Below are 21610 nucleotides of genomic sequence, written 5' to 3' on the forward strand. Positions count from 1 at the left end.
AAAAATAAAATTATAGCATCAGTATAAGACAGAGAACTACTAAAGATTCAAAAATAAAAAAGCAGGGTTTGTAATCCTGATACCACAAAAAGGAGAATTCAAGCCAAAAAGCATTAAATGCAACAAATTAAATGTAATAAAAAAGGTCATTTTTAATGCTAAAATTCACAGTTCACAGTGAAGATATAACAAGTTTTCATATCTACGTAGGAAATAACATAGCAACCATCTTTCTGAATCAATATGGTAGATACAATAAGACATAGGCAGAATGCCCAATAATAGGAAACAGTAACACCCTATTCTTAGTACAAGCAAATAAAAGAGACAATGAGTAACAATATAGAAAACTTAAATAATAAAATCAATAAGAAAGAACTTATGGATATGTATCAAATTTTACTGCCTGAAAAGAGATGATACACCTTCTTCTCAACCTCAGAGGAAGAGTTGTAAGAAATAATCACAAAGGGAATATCAGTTCATTAAAAAAAAAATAGAGATATTATAAACAACACTCTTGACCACAATGCAATAAAATTAAAAATCATCAATAATTTTTAAAGACATCTGCCTGGAAATTAAAAACAAAATACAAACCAAAATTAACCCTTTGCACTCGCTTGCTTTTTTCTCGATTCCTTTATTCTAATGCTAACCGTGTCGAGTCACATCCAAAAGGTTAAAGAGTTTCTAAAAAATAATGATAATGAAAACACCACACAAAGGAATTAGAAACTTTCAAGCAATAAAAATACTGAAAGCCTTAAAAACTTTTAGCAATACAAATACTTAAATTTTATTAACAGCTCAGACAGCTAAACAAAGAACAACAAAGTAAACCAAAAGGAAATACAAGGAAGGAAATAACAAATATAAAAGCAGAAATCAATGAGTTAGCAAAAAGAAAAATATAAGATCTAATTAATAAATCAAAAGTTTAGTTTTTGAAAGGTAATTAAGAAAATAAGGCAAACTTTAGCTAATTTAATTGAGGGGAAAGGGGAGAAAACACAAAGATATAAAATAAGAAATCAAAGGGGAAAATAAGCATTGAAATAAGATTTTTTTAAGCAAAAGAGAGGCTAATTTGCAGATGTCTGTGCAAATAAATTTGAAAGCCTAGATGAAAAACAAAATTCCCTAGGGAAAAGCATTTTATAAAGCTTGACCTCATTAGAGACCGAAAGAACCCTTTATCAGAACTATTTCACCAGAAGGAATAGAAAAAAACATCAAAAAATTAACGCATTAAAAAAATCATCAGAACCAAATGGTTTCACAGGTGAATTCTATCAAACTTTCAAAGACAAGGCAGTAATAATGCTCCATAAACTATACCAAACATTGAAAAGGAAGAAAACTTTTTAATTCATTTTATGATATACTAGTAGCCCTGCGCATGAATCCATTCACCAGTAGCTCACCAGTAGCTTGTTGCCGCCCTCCAGTAGCTCTCCACCCACTGCCCCGCCCTCCTGTAGCTCTCCCCCCCCACCCTTCCCAATCCCGCCCCGCTCCCCCCCCCCATAGCTTGCTGCCCTGCCCCCTCCTGTAGCTCTCCGCCACCCACGCCACCCACGCCACCCACCTGTAGCTCGCTGATCCACCCTCCTGCTGATCTGTGATCTGGTCGTTATGCTTCACGGTGTAACGACCATTTGCATATTACATCTTTATTATATAGGATTATATAGGATTGATTCCTAAATCTCTTAAGGACAGTACAAAAAAAAAAGAAAGAAAGAATGAATTACAAGTACTGATGCAAAAGTTCTACATAAAATTTTAGTGAATATCACATTAAGAAAATAATACACCATGATCTAGTGGAATTTATTCCAGGGATGCAAATTTGGTTCAATATTCAGAAATCCAGTAATGAAATATACAATATTAATAGATATGGGAAGGAAAAAATTGATGACTATCTGTACAGATATTGAAAATACTTAAAAGCCATCAACAAATACAACTCATCCTAACAAAAATCTCAAGAAAAAAGGAATTGATGAATACTTTCTTAGCATGGTAAACTACTATACTATAGTTATAGAGCCAGCTTCTTCCTTAACAGGGAAATACTAGTACTAGAGGCATTTCTATTAAGGTCAGGAACAAGGCAAGGCACCCACTCACTCTACTATGCAATTCAACACTGTACTGGAGGGGTCAGGAAATGTATTTGACTACCAGGCAGATACCACCTTTAGCCAAGTGATCAACATTAATACCATCATAATGAGAAAAAGATCCCATGTGCATCCTTATAAGATGCACTGAGATAAACACATCACTCTTATATTCCTGCACAACAGAACAACCTGAATCTAATTCTGAAAAAATTGATAAATCCAAATTGAGGACATTTTTCAAAATAACTGGACTGCAGTCTTCGAAAATGTTATTGTCACAAAAGACACAGAAATAATGAATGACTGTCTCAAAACAAAAGTCGTAACAAGAAATGTAATAAACGATCTAGGACTTTCTTTTTGTATTATGTACATAATTGATAAATTATGAATAAGGTCTACTAATAGGTAATATTATTACCTGTACTGTGGTTATGCAAGAGAAATCCTTGTTCTTAGGATACACACAGTGAAGTATTTAGAGGAAAAGGGGCATCATGCCTGCATCTTATTCTCAAGTGGTTCAGGGAAAAATATGTGCATATGGAGAGACATAAATATTGTGAAATGTTAACATTTGAGGAATCTGGGTAAAGGGTATGTAGAATTCTTGCAACTTTTCTCTAAGTCTGAAGTTATATCAAAATGAAAATTCAAAAATTAGCAGTAATGATAAGAACAACCTCCTTTGATTCTCAAAGCTCTCAGCTACAACCCCGTGACTTCTTCCCTTCACAATAAAATCTGTCAAGAGTAGTCATTGGCGCTCTCCATTTCCTCCCTCCCATTCATTCCTTAACCAACCCAATCAGGATTGTATACCCTTGGTGAGATCATCAATGAACTCCCTGCTGCCACACCCACCTCTTCAGGCGTCTCTGTACCACTCGAGGGTCCTGATCACTCCTTCTTTCTGGAAACACTCTCCTCTTCTGGATCCCATGTCATTCCATTTTCCTGGATTTCTTCCTCCTTTGTTAGCTGTTCATTCTTCACATCTTTTGCTGAATTCCTCTCCTCTTTCTATGCTCTAAATGTGAGCATGATACAGCACTCAATCTGAGTTCTGCCTCATCCCCAACTTTCCTTCATGATCTCAGCTTCAATGGCTGTTTCTATGCTGACACCTCCAAAGGTGTTACACCCAACCCCAACCTCTCTCTGAGCTCCAGGTTCACAAATCATTCAGTCATGTATCTGATATCTCCAATTGCATGACTAAAAGTTAAATCAAACTTACCCTGTCCAAAGTAGAATTCTTAAATGTCTCCCCAAATCTGTTTGTTTTTCAGTCTTTCCCCCTAGTAAAGTGCACTAACATCCACCCATGTGTTTCCAGCGAAAACCCAGCTGTCTCCCTCAATTATCTCTCATGTAGACCTCTGTCTTCTTCACTCCATCTAACTGTGCTCACCCAAGTTGGAGCTCCTGCCTGAACTATCCTCCAATCTGGACTCCTTGCTTCACTCTCGCTCCATACAGCCCATCCTCCAACAGAATTCAGAATGATCTTTTAAAAACATAAACCAGATCAGGACACTTCCCTATATCAAATATCCAGTCACTACAAATATTGCTACAAATATTAGTATCCTAAAGCTAACAAAGTACCACAAACTGGGTGTCTTAAAATAGCAGGAATTGAATGTCTCACAGTTCTGGAGGCTAGAAGTCCGAATGCAAGGTGTCAATGGGACCATGCTTTCAAGGCTGTAGGGACGATGACTGCTGGTAGTCCTTGGCGTTCCTTGGCTTGTGGATGCATCACTCCTTTCTGCCTCTGTCTTCCCACAACCTTCTTCCCTTGTGTCTCTTTGTCTTTCTTCTTCTTATAAAAACAGCAGTCATCTTGGATTTAGGGTCCACCCCAATATGACATCTAACTAACTTCTTCTGCAAAAACCCTTTCACATAAGGTCACCATCTGGGCTTCCAGATGGACCTGAAGTTTGGGGCGGGGGGGGGGGGGGGGGGTACACTCTTCAACCCAATAAGCCTCTTCTATTCCCATTGGAATGAATCCTAAATTCTTTATCACTGCACACAATCCTGCATGGTCTGGTTCTTACCTACTGTACTATCCTCCTCAGACCTTTTGCCAGTATCTCCTAGCAGCTCCTAAATAGAGCCAAACCGGTTCCAAACACAGGGCTTTTCTAAGGACTGTTCTTCCTGCCAGAAGAGTGTTTCTGCCAGGTTCTTGACCTGCGAACCCATCCTCACCTCTTCTACTTCCCCAGTGGACCCTCTCGAAAGCACACCCCCATTTCCAGTTGCTCTATAATTAGCATCCTGTTTATTTATTTCAAAGCATGGTCAGCGACTATAATTATCTTGTATTTACTTTTTCCCAGTTTAGTATGTGTTCCATTATAATCTCAGCATCTAGCATAGTACCCAGTACATGGGAGTGGATCATTGAGTATTCACTGAGTGAATCAATACATTCAAATTAGTACAGAGACTGTACCATATGCATCTGCTCTAATTCCCATAGTACATGCCCATGGCTATCTATATAGTCCTTGAAAATGTTTGTTGAAATCAACTAACTAATAAATTCCATCAATTTATGCCTACAATTTATGCCTACACAAAAATTCTCTGATCAGACTTTGTAAGACAAAAACAATGGCTCTAATCCTGCCACCAGGTTCCAAATATTTATTAATAATTACATTGGGGGCTAGGTGAAAAACGCAAAATGATTAAGCAAAAACAACAATAAAAAACAAACTCAGGAATATAGTATGGTGATCACAAGAGGGAAAGGCAGGTAGGGGAGGTAAAAAAGTGCAAAAGGGGGATAAATGGTGATGGAAAGAGACTTGACTGAGTGGTGAACACACAATACAATATACAGATGATGTATTATATAATTGTACACCTGAAACCTACATAAGTTTATTAACCAATGTCACCCCAATAAACTTAATTAAATAAATAAATAAAATTAATCAATTTTAAAAAGAATTATGTACCTAGCATAGCACAACTGAAAGCTCATCAAATTTCTGCTTATCAGATATTGCTTAAGCAGACCCACATGCAAAGTGGGACTGTATTCATCATGATGAAGGTACGCTGTAGCTAATTTAACTTCTTCAAGGTCATGTTATGAATAGGACTGTGCTACTAAAAACTTAATTTGTGATCCTATGACATTTGAGAGTTATGAAAAGCTCAGTATTCTTATCAAGGGTCAAGTGTACAGCAAGGTGCTGCCCATGGAGGAATATCACATTACTTCATTGTCTCAAATGTACCATTAAAGGAATTTTCACGGAATAATAATCTGCAGTACATCTACTTGAAGCAATTTTGTATTTATTTATTCAATTGAATTATTTATGTTATTCATAATGAAATGAAATTCAAAAAGCATTGGTTCCATCATGATTTCCTTTGCTTTCATTTGGTTTCCTGCATATGACTATTTTTATGCAAATGAGGTTTTGATGACATTAAACATTTTCTACTGATTTTCCAAGAACAAATATGTTCTCTCCATATGCCACCGTCTTCTTTCTCCTGCATGCATTCTCAAAGCTCTGTTGGCTGATCAGAATTTCTTCTAAATTAACTCCAAGGGCATCCCATCTGTAATACTGATGAACCTGTCTCCCTCTACAGTGCCCATTGAGCACTCCCATTAATACCTGAAGTTAGCCCATTTTGCCCATTCCACCAGAAGCCTTACTTATCCCCCCAGCTCCAACAGCACTGTAAATCTCACCTTGCTACAAAGCATCGTGTCGATACCCTGCTCTACTCACAGAGCAAAAACAATGAGGAACCCCTCACATAAAAAAGGCGTTGTGATTGCACAGACATTTGCCTTATTTTCAGGGCTAAGGAACAATTGTTTTCAGGACAAATCAGAGTGGAATTCGGCAGGTTGCCTACCCTGGGCTCAAGTAGGCTACCTTTGGCTTTCTCGTAGGTGTGTGTGTGTATTACCTTAAATGCACTACCAGAGTAAAGGTCCATGGATGAAACAGGGCAGGCAGAGTAAACCCCTAGAAATATAAGGTTGTAGGTTCCAAGTCTAGAATCTCCAGTGACCAGCATTATAGAAATTTTTGATTGCTGCATGATGAGCTGTTCTCCTACAGTTCTAAAGTGCCTACAATCCTGACATAAGGCAGCAAAAGGGCTACAGAATCAAGGACATTTATGCAAATTCCAACACTGGTTTGATTTAAGGTTATAAATCAAGAATCCCATTTTCCATAAACACATCTACATTTGGGAAACATGATTTGGGGGAACATGAATTTGGAACTCAATGACCCTGGAGGTTGTGAACAGGCCACGGAGCAGATCCATTTGCATAGACAAGACAAGGTGCACATTGGTTTCTATCCACTGATTTCAAGTTCCTCATGCAAGAAATTGAAACTTGTCCAAAAAGCTCTCCAGAACAGAAATGGAGGGGTATCTTTTCCGTGGCCTCACTTTAATGCATTTAGATGAGAATCCTCTCAGGTCCCAATAAAAGACTGAATTAAGTTTGCCAATTCATAGACTTTCAGGCCCAGGCTGACACTGCCTCTAGCAAGAAGTGGGAATCCTTTCTTTAAAATGAGGGAAATCTTTGACCCCCATCATGTTTAAGGTGCCTCTCGTACTGCAAATAGTATCTTAGCTTCATCTTTATCTTCCTATTCTACATCTCTGTGTTTGAGACACCCCAGAGTGTTATCAACCATTTCATGGGGTATAATAAAATTCTAAAAGGCAAATAATTCAAAATGAGGTTGATTTCTATTAACTTTCATTTGTTAAAATAAATGGATGAACGTGAGTTGGGAAGGAAGAGGTGGGGAGGGAGGGAAGTGACACAAGCTGAGCCACCAACAAAGGACAGGAACTGCCCCAAGTGTGGGAACCCCTGCCCTGACCCTTATTTTCTCTTCCACCCGCCTCCTGGAGAATCTCCGAAGATGGTGGGGCCCCAGGATGCTCAAGTTTTAAAATTAAGAATCACTCACGGAGCTTTGAAAAATATAGATTTACTGCTTCTGTTCTGGTCTACCATCTCTGTAGCAGCCCTGGTGATTCAAATGCAAGGACCCTATTGCCCAAAACATGACAGGCCTGCTAGCTCTCAATCTTGTGGAACATTGGGGTCCCCTGGGGAGCTTCTTATAAATAATTTAATATGGATGCTTGGGCCCCACTCCCAGAGATTCTGGTTTGCTTACTCTGGGGTAGAGTCTGGGCAGCCCAACCTTCAAAGCTCCCCAGATGATTTCAATGCCCAGCGGAGACTGAGAACCATTGGTGTAGAAGAGCAGGGATGCAAGCCCTATAGGAGCATCTACCTTTTACTTTTGCAACTTCTGACACCTTTACCCAAACATCATTCCATCCTCTTTGAATATTCATATTTATTCCAAGGCTCACATCTTTTCATAGCAGGCAGGAAATGATAATAAAAACTGAGCCATTCACTCTTGACCATGACAGTTGGGGATATTAAGACAGGAGCATCTGAATGAGGCAACAAAGGGTTTTCTTTCTGCTGCCCAGAACCCAGAACAGCTTGCAAGAGGCAGGAGCAGTCCCTTCACCCCCTCCCAGCCACGCCCACCCAAGCTTTGGAGGCCCAGTCAAGCTCCACATTGGAGCAGCTTCACCAGAAGTCTCCAAAATCAAAACTTCACTCAGTACACAGGCCTTCTGCAGGCAAGGCCACAGCTGAATGATGCCCGATCTTTCAAACCCTCCTGACCCTCTCAGAGGTTCTCAACACACAGAAGTAATTCACAGGAAGTGGCCAAGACTTCAGACCAGGAGCTCTGTTGGGCTCGGTAACCTAGATTATTAGAAAGCCCCACACACTGCCCTTTGAGAAAAAGCACTCTATAATGTGCTTTTTAATATTCAGCCCTTTTCATGAAAAATTACTTTCATATGTCGGAAAATAATTCCAATGTGTGAAAAAGTAGAGCATATATTGTACTGTTTTTGGTCTAACTACTATTGATGATGGCAAAGAAGCAGCAGGAGGCAGCTGGCCCTAAGTGTCCCTGCCCTCAGGACACCTGGACTGACCTTCCTTCATAAGGAAGCAGCTGTAAATCTCAAAGCCGAACCTCTGATCCAGCTCGGAAGAGCCTTAGGAAGCGGATATGCCCTTCCCAGGCACTCAGCACAGCCTGGTGTCTGTCTCAGGCCGGCTGCCTCGCACTTCAGTGCCAAGTTCGGGACAAGGAGTACGAATTAACCTAGAGCCAAGTTTTCCATGTGAGTGAGACATGCAGTACTAACCCACTTTTCAGAGAGATGCTTTCCTAAAGAATCTATCATTCCATGCAACGGGTTGTAAGGATAAGAGGGACGTATGACAAAGGATCTCTAAAAATATTGCAGCTAATGTTTAGTGTTCAGAGAAGGGCTGAGACTAATGCAGTTCACGTGTAACATTTTACTCCCCACAGCAATCCCATAAAGTAGATATTATTACATCGCCATTTCATATATGAGGAAACTGAGGTGCAGAAAGGTTATATAATTCTCCCAAAGGTCGCATAGCCAGAAAGAGGTGAAAGTGGAATTAGAACAGAGTTCCAGGTCCATGCTCTTGACCTCTATGAAAAACTCTCTCATTAAGGTTTTTAAATGGTTCAGACATGCTCTTCAGACTCAGGGAGCTCACAAATGTGGAATCAACATTCACCCACAAACGCTTCAGGAATTATCACCCTCACATATTAAAAGGGAAGGCACCCCTATCTGCACATTTCCCTTCAGCCCACAGCTGAGTAAGAAGTCCCCCCTGATTGTGCCTCTAGGTTAAATCAGTGAGATATTTCCTAAACATACTAGTATTTTTAAAAATTTATTTTTCCTGAATTTTACAAAAAATACTCTATCGCTTAACGAGGGTTTCAACCATATTACTCTATAAGGCTATTTTAATGGGCAACAGTTAATCAAATTATCCCCCTGTGGTAATGGGATTCTGTTACAGCTGGAAGGGGTAAAGGGACCAAAAGAAGAAGACTAACTAATCAAGCATATGTGCATGCGGACATACACACACATACACATAATCCCTCAGGGAAATGGTCCTGTCTTAAGACTCAGAATTTCTTCTTCTGGTGATACCAGTGTGAAGTAGGAGGTTCCAGTCCACACATGGAAGGACAGGCAGGGCACCTGGTCTGGAGGGAGGGCGATTTGAATCTGGGCACCATTACTTAACTAAGCCTGTGACCTCAGGTAGGTTGCTCAACTTCTCCAAACTCCCCACACCACTTTCCTCATTTTAAAACAGAGATGGTAACAGCTACTTCAGAGAGCGGTTAAATTTAAATGAGATCAATAAAACATGCAGCACAGTGACAAACACATAAGAGGCAGTCAATAAAAGGGAATTATTATTGTGGTTAGTGATTCAGAGACACTCCTAAGCAGGCACCTATTCATTATTTCAACCAACAAGAATTTACCTTCTGTGCTGACCGCTGTGGAAAAGAAAGGTTAACACAGGATCCTTGACCATCGTTAAGGTTCTTTCATTCTATATGAAAGCCAACTTATGACCCACAGGAATCTCCTGCTCAAGAAATGATTCAGAAAACAAACACACAGCCCTAACCAGTTTGGCTCAGTGGATAGAGCCTCGGCCTGTGGACTCAAGGGTCCCGGGTTCGATTTCGGTCAAGGGCATGTGCCTGGGTTGCGGGCACATACCCAGTAGGGAGTGTGCAGGAGGCAGCTGATGGATGTTTCTCTCTCATCGATGTTTCTAACTCTCTATCCCTCTCCCTTCCTCTCTGTAAAAAAAAAAAAAGAAAAGAAAACATACACACAGAAAAGAAAACATACACACACTTTTCAGGGAGGAGGGAAAACTTGAGTTGGGTACTGACCGATGAGTAGATTCATTTCACTCAATTTTTATCTAACACCGTAACTCACATAGGCACACAACCCACATACACACACTCTCAATCTAAAACACCCACTGGGCATGGATGACTCCCAAATCCCCATGGTCAGTCCAGCCATCATCCTGACCTCCAGACCCAGACATGTAGCTGTCCGCTGGACGCGACATGAAGACGGTCCACAGGCATCTCATGCTGCCTGTGTCCAAAGCAGGCACTGCTGGAATTTAACAGGTTAGAGTTTATGGCAATAAAGGGAAGAGGAGACTGTCTGAGTGAAGCGAAATGAATTCCAAAGAAACTTGACATCTGGATTTATAAGCACGAGGCCAAAGGAGAAATTGAAGATAACAGTAGTAGAAACTGTCCATAAATTACCTACGCAGTCTGGAAAGAGGAGGCAAGCCATAAAACGTGTTCAGGGACCTCCGCAGTGGCTTTCATACACACAGATTTCTGTGCTGCCAGGGGTTCCTCCCCCACATTACGAAATAATTGGGCAAGCAGATCATTAATATGCCATTTTATGATACAAGATGGTATATGTCAGCTCAGGAAAGGAGTAGAGTTTTTTAAAGCCTTGCCTAGCTTCTGGTGTCACCAAATTTTACCTTCTGAGTCACACACATAGCCAAATAATGAATGAAGCTGAAGAGATTCGTCTCCTGTTGTGACCTCAATAAATCTGTAACTATGGGGAACCCCAGCCAAGCAGAACAGCTATCTTCCCCACAAAACAAGTACCTCTGCAGGGGTCTCCCTCCTGGTTAAGGAATTAACTCCCCCTTTGTCTCCCAAGCTAGAAACCTCTGATTGCACCCACTTCATCCATATCCAAGTACTTGTCTCATCTTGCTGATCCTCCGAAAATTTTTCTTGAATCTAGCCATTTCACTCCACCTCTTCTTAGTCCCTTGTTTGTTACAGAGAAATAACTGCTGTGAAAGCCACGCGATCATTATAAAACATCCGCTGTGTTATTAGAAGTCTCTCTCTCCCCACAGTGCAGTGCCTCACATATAGCTGACACTTGGCAAAGGTTGGGTGGATAAAGAAAAGACTTATAATTATCCATCCTGCCAGCAGCCTTCATCTCCTCTAAGCTATCCCCCACATTTCTCCCACAATTAGTCATAATTTTTAAAAATCAGAGGGTAACAATAATACCATCTTGCCTCATAGCCTTCATTGGTGTCCATTGAAATGATAAAGTATGTGCCTAACACAGGCTAGCACATGAGGTGCTTTGCAGGGCTCCCCCTATCCCCAACCTCTTCCACAGTTCACTCTGGAAACTGAGCTGAGCCACAAGATTCTGTGCTGTTCCCCTAACCCCCAAATCCAAGATCGTTTCCAGTACTCCTGCACTCACGCTTCTCTTTCAAATGCCCTATGTTCTCTTTGGAGGAAAAATTCTCCTCACCCTTAAGACCAAGGTCACTTCTGTGCCATCATTTGCTTCTACTAGGAGGGCGCATTCCCTTGTCTTAGGTGCTAGGGCCCTCTGCGCGCAACCCCAGGACTGTGGACAGTGGCGGCCATCCCCTCTCTTGGATTTCCTAGGAAGCCCAGATGCACTGTGCTCCTCTTCAGGCTGCCAGCACAGTGCCTGGCAGATTGCAGGCTTCACTCAAAAGCCATCCTATATAATAAAAGCCTAATATGCTAAGTGTCTGGTCGTCCAGTCAACCAATCAAAGCATATATGCTAATTATATGCTAAGGCCACTCAACTGCTTGCTATGACGTGCACTGACCACCAGGGGGCAGAGAGTTGACTGGCCGACCAGTCGCTATGACGTGCACTGACCACCAGGGGGCAGATGCTCCAACCGGTAGGTTAGCTTGCTGCTGGGGTCCAGCCGATTGGGACTAAGCGAGACAGGCTGGACATGCCCTGGAGAGCTCCTGTGGTCCCTTCCCCAGCTGGCTAACCTCTGTGTGCACACAATATGGGCTGAGGGACACCCCCCACTCGCCCCGAGTGCATGAATTTCATGCACTGGGCCTCTAGTTTTTAATATTTTTTAAGAATTAAAGAAAAGAAATATATACCACAGTTTCTTAATCCACTCATCTGCTGATGGGCACTTAGGCTGGATTAGAAAACTATGGCATATCTACACAGTGGAATACTATGCTGCTGTAAAAAAGAAGGAATTCTTACCACTTGCAACAGCATGGATGGTACTAGAAAGCATTGCGCTAAGTGAAATAAGCCAGTCAGAGAAAGATAAATATCACATGATCTCACTCATTTGTGGAATATAATGAACATCATAAATTAATGAACAAAAATAGATAAAGAGACAAAGAAGCATGGAACAGACTGTTACCCTTCAGCAGGAAGGCAGGGGAGTTTTCGGGGGGGGGGGTAAGAGATCAACCAAATGATTTGTATGCATGCATGGACACAGACACTAGGGGGGTGAGGGCATGTGCTGGGTGGGTGGGGGAGGCTACAGGGAGGTCAATAGGGGAAAAAGGAGACATATGTTCTACTATTTGTAATACTTTAAACAATAAAAAAAATAAAATAAAATTTGAAAAGAAATATATACCAAAGGAATAGCATAGAGTCTATAAATTAAGCCCACTGAAATATAACAAACACAAAAAAAGTATTATCTTTAGCACCTCCAAATAAGAGAAAAGGGTATTTACAAAAATGGTTTTGTAACAGCTGCTTTGAAACAATGTGGGCAAACATTTTAAACAAAAGATACACACCATGTACTTTCAAAATAAACTCTAGATGGATGGAGGAGTGAAATATGAGAGACAGGGAATAGCCACACAGAGCAGAATATAATATTTATAAGTATTCTGAGGGATGGCATCTTCCTCAGCTTTGAAGCAGTGAAGAAAGGAAAATGGAAAGATCAACAGTTTGGGATTCAACCAATTTGAAGTATCTGTCCAGTGGAAGGGAAAAAAATCACAAAATTAAAGTAAAAGGGAAAACAGCATATTGGAAACCATTTGCATGAACTACGACAAGCAAATGGTTAATCCTACTACTGCCCAAAAAGTCACTCGTATTAATAAGAGTAAAACAAATTTCTCAGGAGTAGTCTAATGATAAAACAATAATAATTAAATCAACATGAGATTTTGCATAAAATTTGCAATAGAATTTAAACCCTCTAAACATGGAAGAGCTTTTGGGGGGCTTCACATGAAGGATCTTGCCCATTGGGGTGTAATTTCTCCTGGGCCTGGACCTGCAAGGGAAGAAGAAAGCAGCCGCTCTGGCCCCGACAGCTGCCCCCTACCCATCCCCAGCACTCAAATATCAAAAAAGCAGCTTCTACATGTAAGGCCTTTCCCACTCTTGGACAGCAAGGATTAACTTGCAATTAAAAAGATTAATTTGGTAATGTCTGCTATGAAGCCTACAATTACAATGGTGCCCTTGGTCATCATGTGTGGCCTGTGGGCAAGCTCTCAAATTTATCTCTAATTTCCCCTTCAAATTCCTCCTCCACAGAGCTGCCCAATTAATTAATCTAAAAAGGCAAATGTGGCCATGTCATCCAATCTAGATTTCCAGCTCTTTCTTCTACCCTACTTTCACCCTTCCTATCTTGTGCTTAATTTTTTGGTATAGATTTACATTTATAGCTTAAACTTCTGTTTTATTAAAACAAAAGATGCATAGTCTCAACCCACTTTTCCAATCTCCATTTCTTAATAACAATGATTGTGCTACTATTTCTTGATGTTTAAATTTTAGATATTTTCAATTGATTTTGTTTCTGAAGATTAAAATTTAATTTTCTTATACCACCCACTCACACCCATTCCGTCTCCTTCCTCTTTCAATATAGTTATATCATAATTAGTAGTTAAACAATTATCCATTGTTTACATTTATATGACTATAATTTTTATAGCTGAGCCGCAGAGTGTATGGAATTGCAATTCCTTTCTTGAGAAAATTTTGTTTTGTTGTGTAGGTAATAATTGCTTTGCTTTTTCACAAATTTTTTTCTGTGACTATCACTAATTCAGTCCCAAACTTTTAGAAAGAATGGTTAAAAATATCTTGCAAATGCAACCAAAGAAAAAATAAACAAGTGGGCCTACATCAAATTAAAAGGCTTCTACTCAGCAAAGGAAACCATCAACAAAATAAAAAGGCAATCAAATGAATGGAAAAAAACTATTTGCAAACCATATATCTGATAAGAGGTTAATTTCCAAAATATATTTTAAAAAGTCCTACAATTCAATAGCAAACACAAAATATCTGATTTAAAAATGAGCAGAGGATCTGAATTTTTCCAAAGAAGACATACAGATGGCCAAGCGGTACCTGAAAAGATGCTCAATTATCACTAATCATCAGGGACATGCAAATCAAAACCATAATGAGATATCACTTCACACCTGTTAGAATGGCTATTTTAAAAAGACAAGAAATAGTAAGTGTTGGTAAGGATGTGGAGAAAAGGCAACCCTTGGGCACTGTTGGTGGGGCTGTAAATTGGTGCAGCCACGACGGAAAACAGTATAAATGTGCTTCAAAGAGCAAAATAGAACCACCATATGACCCAGAAATTCCACTTCTGGGTATTTACTGAAAGAAACCCAAACACTAATTCAAAAAGATGTATGCACCCTCATGCTCATTGCTGCATCATTTACAATAGCCAAGACGGAAACCTAAGTGTCCATTGATAGGTGAATAGAAAAATAATATGTGATACACACACACACACACACACACACACACACACACGGAAATATTATTCGGCCATAAAAAATAATGAAAAGTTGCCCTGACCGGTTTGGCTCAGTGGATAGAGCGTCGGCCTGCGGATGAAAAGGTCCCAGGTTCGATTGCCGTCAAGGGCATGTACCTGGGTTGCAGGCACATCCCCAGTAGGAGGTGTGCAGGAGGCAGCTGATCGATGTTTTTCTCCCATCCATGTTTCTAACTCTCTATCCCTCTCCCTTCCTCTCTGTAAAAAAAATAAATAAATAAATAAAAATAAAAAATTCAATAAAATATATTTTAAAAAAAAGAATGAAAATTTGCCATTGCAACATCATGGATGGACCTTGAGGGCATTATACTAGGTGATATAAGTCAGAAAAAGACAAGTACCATATGATCTCACTTATTACTATATAAGGAATCTAACAACAACAAACGATCTCATATATAAAAAAAAAAGAAGAAGAAGAAGATTGGTGATTGCTAGAGGCATGGGGTGGAGGGGTGGGAGAAATGGGTCAAGAGAGTTAAAAGATACAAATTTCTAGTTACAAAATAAATACGTCATGGAATAGTAATGTACACCATGGTGACTACAGTTAATAATACTGTATTGCATATTTGAATGTTGCTAAAAGATTCGGTCTTAAAGTTCTCATTACAAGAAAAAAAAATCTGTAGCTATTATGATGACAAATTTTAACTAGACTTATTGTGGTGATCATTTTGCAATGTCGACAAATATCAAATCATTATACCTGAAATAAATAAAATGTTGTATGTCAATTATACCTCAATAAAAATAATTTTTTAAAATCTTAATACAGTAAAAAACAAAGTAATTAAACAATTATATCCCCTGCCCTCCTCCCCTCTTGTATACATTCCTCTTATAACCCTCATCCTCCTATCCTAATGTGAAATAGTTGATCCCTTGGCCTAAGGGATCACCCTGAAATGTTACCCTGGACAGCCCTTCATCATCTCTCTGGGATCTGTTTTTAGTATTCTCTTGTTTGAATCCCATTCCCTCATTCCTATTATCATTCTCTTTCTTATTTTACTCCCTTGTTTTACTGGAGCATATACTTGAGTAGTTTCCTGAAAACAGATGCAGAGAAGGTAAACCTGTTGAGACCCTACATAAATGTAATGTATTTACTTTCTGCTTGCTCTTGGCACAAACTATTATATGGTTAACTCTAGAATTCTAAGTTGAAAATGCTGTTTAAAAACTTGCCTCCTAGTTTTTTACTGTTGCTACTGAGAAATCCAATACCAACTGTATTTGAGTCACCTTTCTCTATGGAAGCTTTTAGGACCGTCTCTTCATCCGTGCTGTTCTGAAATTTTTAACTTACATTACTTAGTCTGGGCTTAATTATTTCCCTTTCACTCATCATGTAGATACTGGGTGAGACTTTCCATTCTGAAAACTCTAGAGTTCTGGGAAATTTTACTGTATCATTTCTCTGATAATTTTCTTCTGTTTTCTCTGTTCCCCTCTGACATTCTTATTAGTTGATCTCGAACCTGCTGGACTGATCTAATTCTTTTCAAGTCTTTTCTCTCCTATTTTTTTTTCTGTCTTCCAGAAGACTTCCTCAATGCTGTCTTTCAACCTTTTATTACATTATTTATTTCTGTCTCATTTATAACTTCCAAGATTTACTTTTTGTTCTCTGATTATTACTTTAACATAGCACTCGACTCTTGTTTTGCAAATAAAACACATTTCTATGTCAGGACATGATATCTCTATGTCATGAGTTATAAAGTTTGTAATCTCTGTTTCCTCCAAATATGTTTTCTATTTTTTTCTGTGGCTAAGGCCTTTTATAACAGAGACTCTCCTGAGATGTCTAGGGATCCTCACTCTCATTTCTTATTTTAGATTAAAACAGTTATGAATAGTTGGATGAAGTTTTACAACAGGCATAACTTACTAGTAGTTCATGAGCAGAACCCAAACATTTGGGGAGTATACCCCCAAATCTCATATCTATTGGCCTTTTTCTTAAGCTAGATGGTTTCCTCAGAGTAGTTTCTTCAAATACCTGACTGTGTTTATAACCTCAATTTATAAAAGCCTTGAGGGATAATGAGGTTGAGAGTGTTCCTATTTAGTATGCAGCCTTATCCTCTGACCTAGGCTACATCTTATGAACTAAAGCCCAGAGTTCACCTTCTCCAGAGATGAATCCTCCCATATTCCACTGGGTAGAAAAGGATCGACTCTGGTTGTGCAGAGTTGGAGAAAGGATCCAAAGGTACAACTGCAATCCTTCTATTCAAATCTACCTCCCAGCCATCAGAAGTACCCAGAACCTCCCATTTCTGGGTCTCTGGCATTCTGAGGTATGATTAGGCTACAATCTTTTGCTCTTACCACCACTCTCCACCATATGCAGGCAGTTGGGTCTCAGCCTCATCCAGTTTGCTGTCAGTTACCTTTCATCCATCCTCTTGCCTCTTCTAAAATTTTGTAGGTGATTCTGCCCCACTGTCACTGTCTGTCTAGTTGTCCCTTAGAAGTCGCCATCTTCTCTAGTCCTTTATTATTAGTGAAATTTCAGGAGTGATCAGAAATAAGTGGCATGCTCAAGCCACCATGCTACACTACAGAGCACTATGGACCTATACATTCTTCCCTGAGCACACCATATTTTTATTTGCACCCCGAACTCTGATCTTGCTGTTCCCCTGCCTGGTCTGCCATTATCCCTCTCCATTCTTCAACCTTTATTGGCCCTTCAAAATTAAGCTCAGACACCATCTTAAGCAGAAATCTTTCCCATATCCTCCCTGTACATGCTATGTATATCTCTGGCCTGATACACACCATAAATACCATATTGTGCTGAATTAATCTGCCTGCACATCTGTCTCCCTCCCTAGACAAATAGTAAGTAGGCAAGGACTGTGTCTTATCCAATGTCCTGCCTCTATCTAGAGTGGGGAAAAACATCTGGCACACAATAGGTGCTCACTAATATTTGTTCAACTGACCCATTTCCAGTAGCTTCATGTTGGAGGCATTTTTATTCTTACAGGAGTGGAAAAAACAGGACTCTGTTTATTTGCCAAAGTCCAAATAAGGAAGGCTAATCAGAGAGTACCAGAAAATGAAAACAGCCAGATGTTTTTAAGAGCAAAAGTCCAGGAATACAAAACAGCTTCCAACAGGGGTGATGTATATTTTTCCTAGTTATTCAAATGAATATATGCTTATTAGGCAGGGAGAGAGAGTTAACAGGTTCCATGGTGAATCCTGCAATTTTAAATCCATTTAAGATAATTTTCTTTATCTCAAATCTATTTTTCTGAGCAAACAGGATACTTAACTGATTTGTACAAAACCCATTTGAAAAAGAAATAATCTGCTCAAAACAAGGGCACACTCTGAATAGAAAAAGAGAGACACTACAAACCTAACTGGAAACAAAAAATCTTTTTGAGAGGCCAAGGCGGACTCCTGCTTAGAAAATAGGTTTTCCCTCCAGCATCTTGATTCTATGAGCAATTTCTTTTCTCTATTTCACAAGGAGAAAACAAATAATTCTTAAATCTGAGGGCATAGAAAAAAGAACTTTCATAAGACAATCAAGATGCCAAACAAACTGTTTAAATGGTAAGAATCTCAGACAAAAGAATAGAAACAACCCTGGATGTACTTTCTCACCTATCAGCTTGGCAAGGCATTTTTTTTAAATGGCAGCACCCTATTTTGGAAGGGTCAATTAAAATTCTAAAAGGAGTAGAGGTTGCTATAAACTTTTTGGAGGAAAATATCACAATACGTGTCTTGAGCCTCCAAAAATATTCCTACAATGTGATTCAAGGAATATACTTTTAGAAATGTGAATTAAGACAATAAATATCTTATCAATACACATAAAGACTTGAATGGGAAGCTAGTCATCGAAGTGTTACTTATAATAATGAAAAATCAAAATCCCAAGCAATGGAAATAATGATCATAACTAGTAACATCAGAAAATGCTCATGAAATAATGTTAAATGAAAAAAAAGAGGTAAAACAAGATATCATATTCTCATAATCTGTAGAGAAAATAGACTTGAAGACAGACTTTACCAGTTGCTGTCTCTATGTAATGAGGTCACGGTAATTTCTGATTTTTATTGAAAACCTTTTGTATTGCAGACATTTCTATATGTTTCTGGGTTGCTTTTATACAAATCAAATGTTTTATTTAGCTAATATTTCACAATCAACAGTACTCAGTTTATTGTTGTGGAGGAGAATGAGAAAAAAGCTCCCTCACTAGTTACAAATGACATCAGAAAATGTCACAGACTCGGGTCTTTGTCCACCCATAGGATCAAGGGATCTCCTCTGAATGACTGAACTAGAACTTACTTGGTGGGACGATAATCCGGGATGGAACGATCCAGCGAGATTTTTTCACTGAGGTAGGAATTGTAGCCATACTTCTCATGGGGTCCCTTGGCTTTTTCCTCTTCAGCTGGGGAAAGGGTAGCAGGAAGGCCCCCTTTGCCCCGCCCACCATAACCTTCAATGAGCCCAAGGGATTTGGATAAGCCTAGAAAAAGGAGGGGAAAAAAGAATTATTTAAAAACCACTATATCATGATATGTCACTCAGGCTCAGATGCAGCTTCAATGGAAATTTCAACATTACCTGTCATGGAAAGAGTTATGTTCTCATTTGATCAGTTTTGGGAATATGCTCTAAGCACATCTACAGTAAGAACTGAGAGGAGGGGCAAGGCAAAGATGAGTTGTGGGTTTAGGTCTTGTTACCTAAACCCTCTCCCTTTTTGAGAACTGGGGTCTATAAAAGAGACTGCCCAGAGTGGTAACCAAGGGGGATACAGGAAATGGGACAGAACGGGGGCTATTATTCATGCCTGTTTTCCTCTCTCCAAGGGGCTATTACAACAAGGCTAGCAAGGCCCAGAGACACCCCATATAACACTAGATAAGAAGAGCTGGTAACAGAAAACTGCAAAAATGCAGGTGTTTTTACTTCATTTGAACAAAGAACGATATATACAGATTGCTTTTATCGTGAGTTTAATGTGTGTAACAGCCTGACATGGTTCTTTACCTAAAGGTTTTATTTAAATTTCATCTAAATGGCAAAGGAAATACAAAATGCTTGAGAATAAATTACAGCGGAAAAAACCATAAGGGTGATAACTGTGCCAAGTAGAGTAGGAGGCCCCAGTAACAAGCCTCACTGAGCAACTGCAAGTTCCCGGATGGTGGCAGCTTTACAACTATTGTCCCATTACACGATGAACAGCTTCATGGGCAATTTTTAAATCCTAGAGCTATGGGAGGTTTTACTACTCAGCTAGAAAACTTGCTGCTAAGAGCTCTCATTCCCTTTGGCCATTTCAAATGCCCAAGCTACTCAGTACACACACACACACACACACACACACACACACACACACACACACACACACACTATACATGCACACACGCACACGCACATGCACGCAGAACTACATCCACAAAAGTCTCACTGCTGCCACTGGTAGGAAAAACATGGACTAGGGTTGTAGATGTCTCCCTCAGCCTTCACAGTGGGCAGCCCACTTAGCCTAGGAGGATGCAACCTCTAAGGAATTCCATGTAAATCACAGACCCACAGATCTGCTCCAGTCACATGGTCCTCTATCACATAATGGCAAGACTTGTATTCATTCCCTTTTCTGCTTCTCTAAAAACGGGTATTTATTTTCTGTAATACCAAGATTAGAAAGCAAAGGTTGAGCGAATATCTCAGAGTTGAACCTAGGTGAAAATTATTTTTCTGCCTGAGAATCATCTCCACTGTCCACTATGTTCTTTGGGAACCCTGACATCTTTCCTGCCTGCCACCATCCCAATACAGGCACCAGCAACTGAGAATTTGATTATTGCAGCACCTCCTACCAGCTTCCTGGTCTTTAATCTCTTGTTCCACATTAATGTGCAATTCCAATAACATCACCTTCACTATGCTCAAAAAATCTACAAGAACTCTTCCCATGTCAAGTATAAACATCTGAGTTGGGTTTTAAAACGACATTACTAGGGGGATGTAGAATGGTGCAGGTACTTTGGAAAATAGTTTGGCAGTTCTTCAAAATGCTAAACATACTTATCATATGATCCAGCAAGTCCATTACTAGGTATTTGTCCAAAAGAAATGAAAATACATGCCTACACAAAAACTCGTACACAAATGTTAAAAGCAGCCGAATTCATATAACTAAATGTCTACTAATTGATGAATGGATAATTAAAATGTGGTATATCCATACTGTGGGAAGCCACCACTTGCCAATACTGTCACAAGAGTGCACCAAGGAACTCAGAAGGCTGATGGATCTTGGGCGTTAGCAGGGCTGATACTAAGCACAGATTGTTCATGTTGAGATAGCAGTGGCTCAAGACAATTCCCTAACCTGATAATCCTTTTACTGTTTACCAAACTTTACCTTTGATATGCCTGTATGCCTTGCTAAAGGGCAAATGTGTACTCAAGTAAATAAATAGTGGACCAGGCCAGAAGTCAGTGTGTCTCTTCAAGAAAGAGGCTCCACCTGGCCCCCAATGCCTTCAAAATTCATATTTCTTGTATAGCATTTTAATTTGTGCAGTGGCCCCTCCTTCAGATCCTGAACCCTGCTGCAAAGGTTGCGCCACCATACAATGGTATATTATTTGGCAATACAAAAGAATAAAAGAATGATATATGCTACAACATGGATGAACCTTAAAAACATTATGCTAAATAAACAAAGCTAGTCAGTCAATGCCACACACTGTATGATCATATTTACATGAAATGTACAGAATATGCAAATCTGTAGA

At 39.6% G+C, this 21610-nt stretch overlaps 1 protein-coding gene across 3 annotated transcripts in view; it reads right to left on the reverse strand.

Moving 5' to 3' along the window:
* The window catches only part of GALNT17 (polypeptide N-acetylgalactosaminyltransferase 17), a 410474-nt gene that overhangs the window by 238491 nt on the left and 150373 nt on the right, over window positions 1-21610 (reverse strand). For all 3 annotated transcript variants that reach the window (XM_008141499.3, XM_054714818.1, XM_054714817.1), the window contains one exon: window positions 19140-19323. In XM_008141499.3, coding sequence (XP_008139721.2) covers window positions 19140-19323 — 184 coding nt within the window. The remainder of the gene's footprint in view (window positions 1-19139; window positions 19324-21610) is intronic.

The sequence above is a fragment of the Eptesicus fuscus genome, chromosome 4, assembly GCF_027574615.1.
Source record: "Eptesicus fuscus isolate TK198812 chromosome 4, DD_ASM_mEF_20220401, whole genome shotgun sequence".
Classification (NCBI taxonomy): Eukaryota; Metazoa; Chordata; class Mammalia; order Chiroptera; family Vespertilionidae; genus Eptesicus; species Eptesicus fuscus.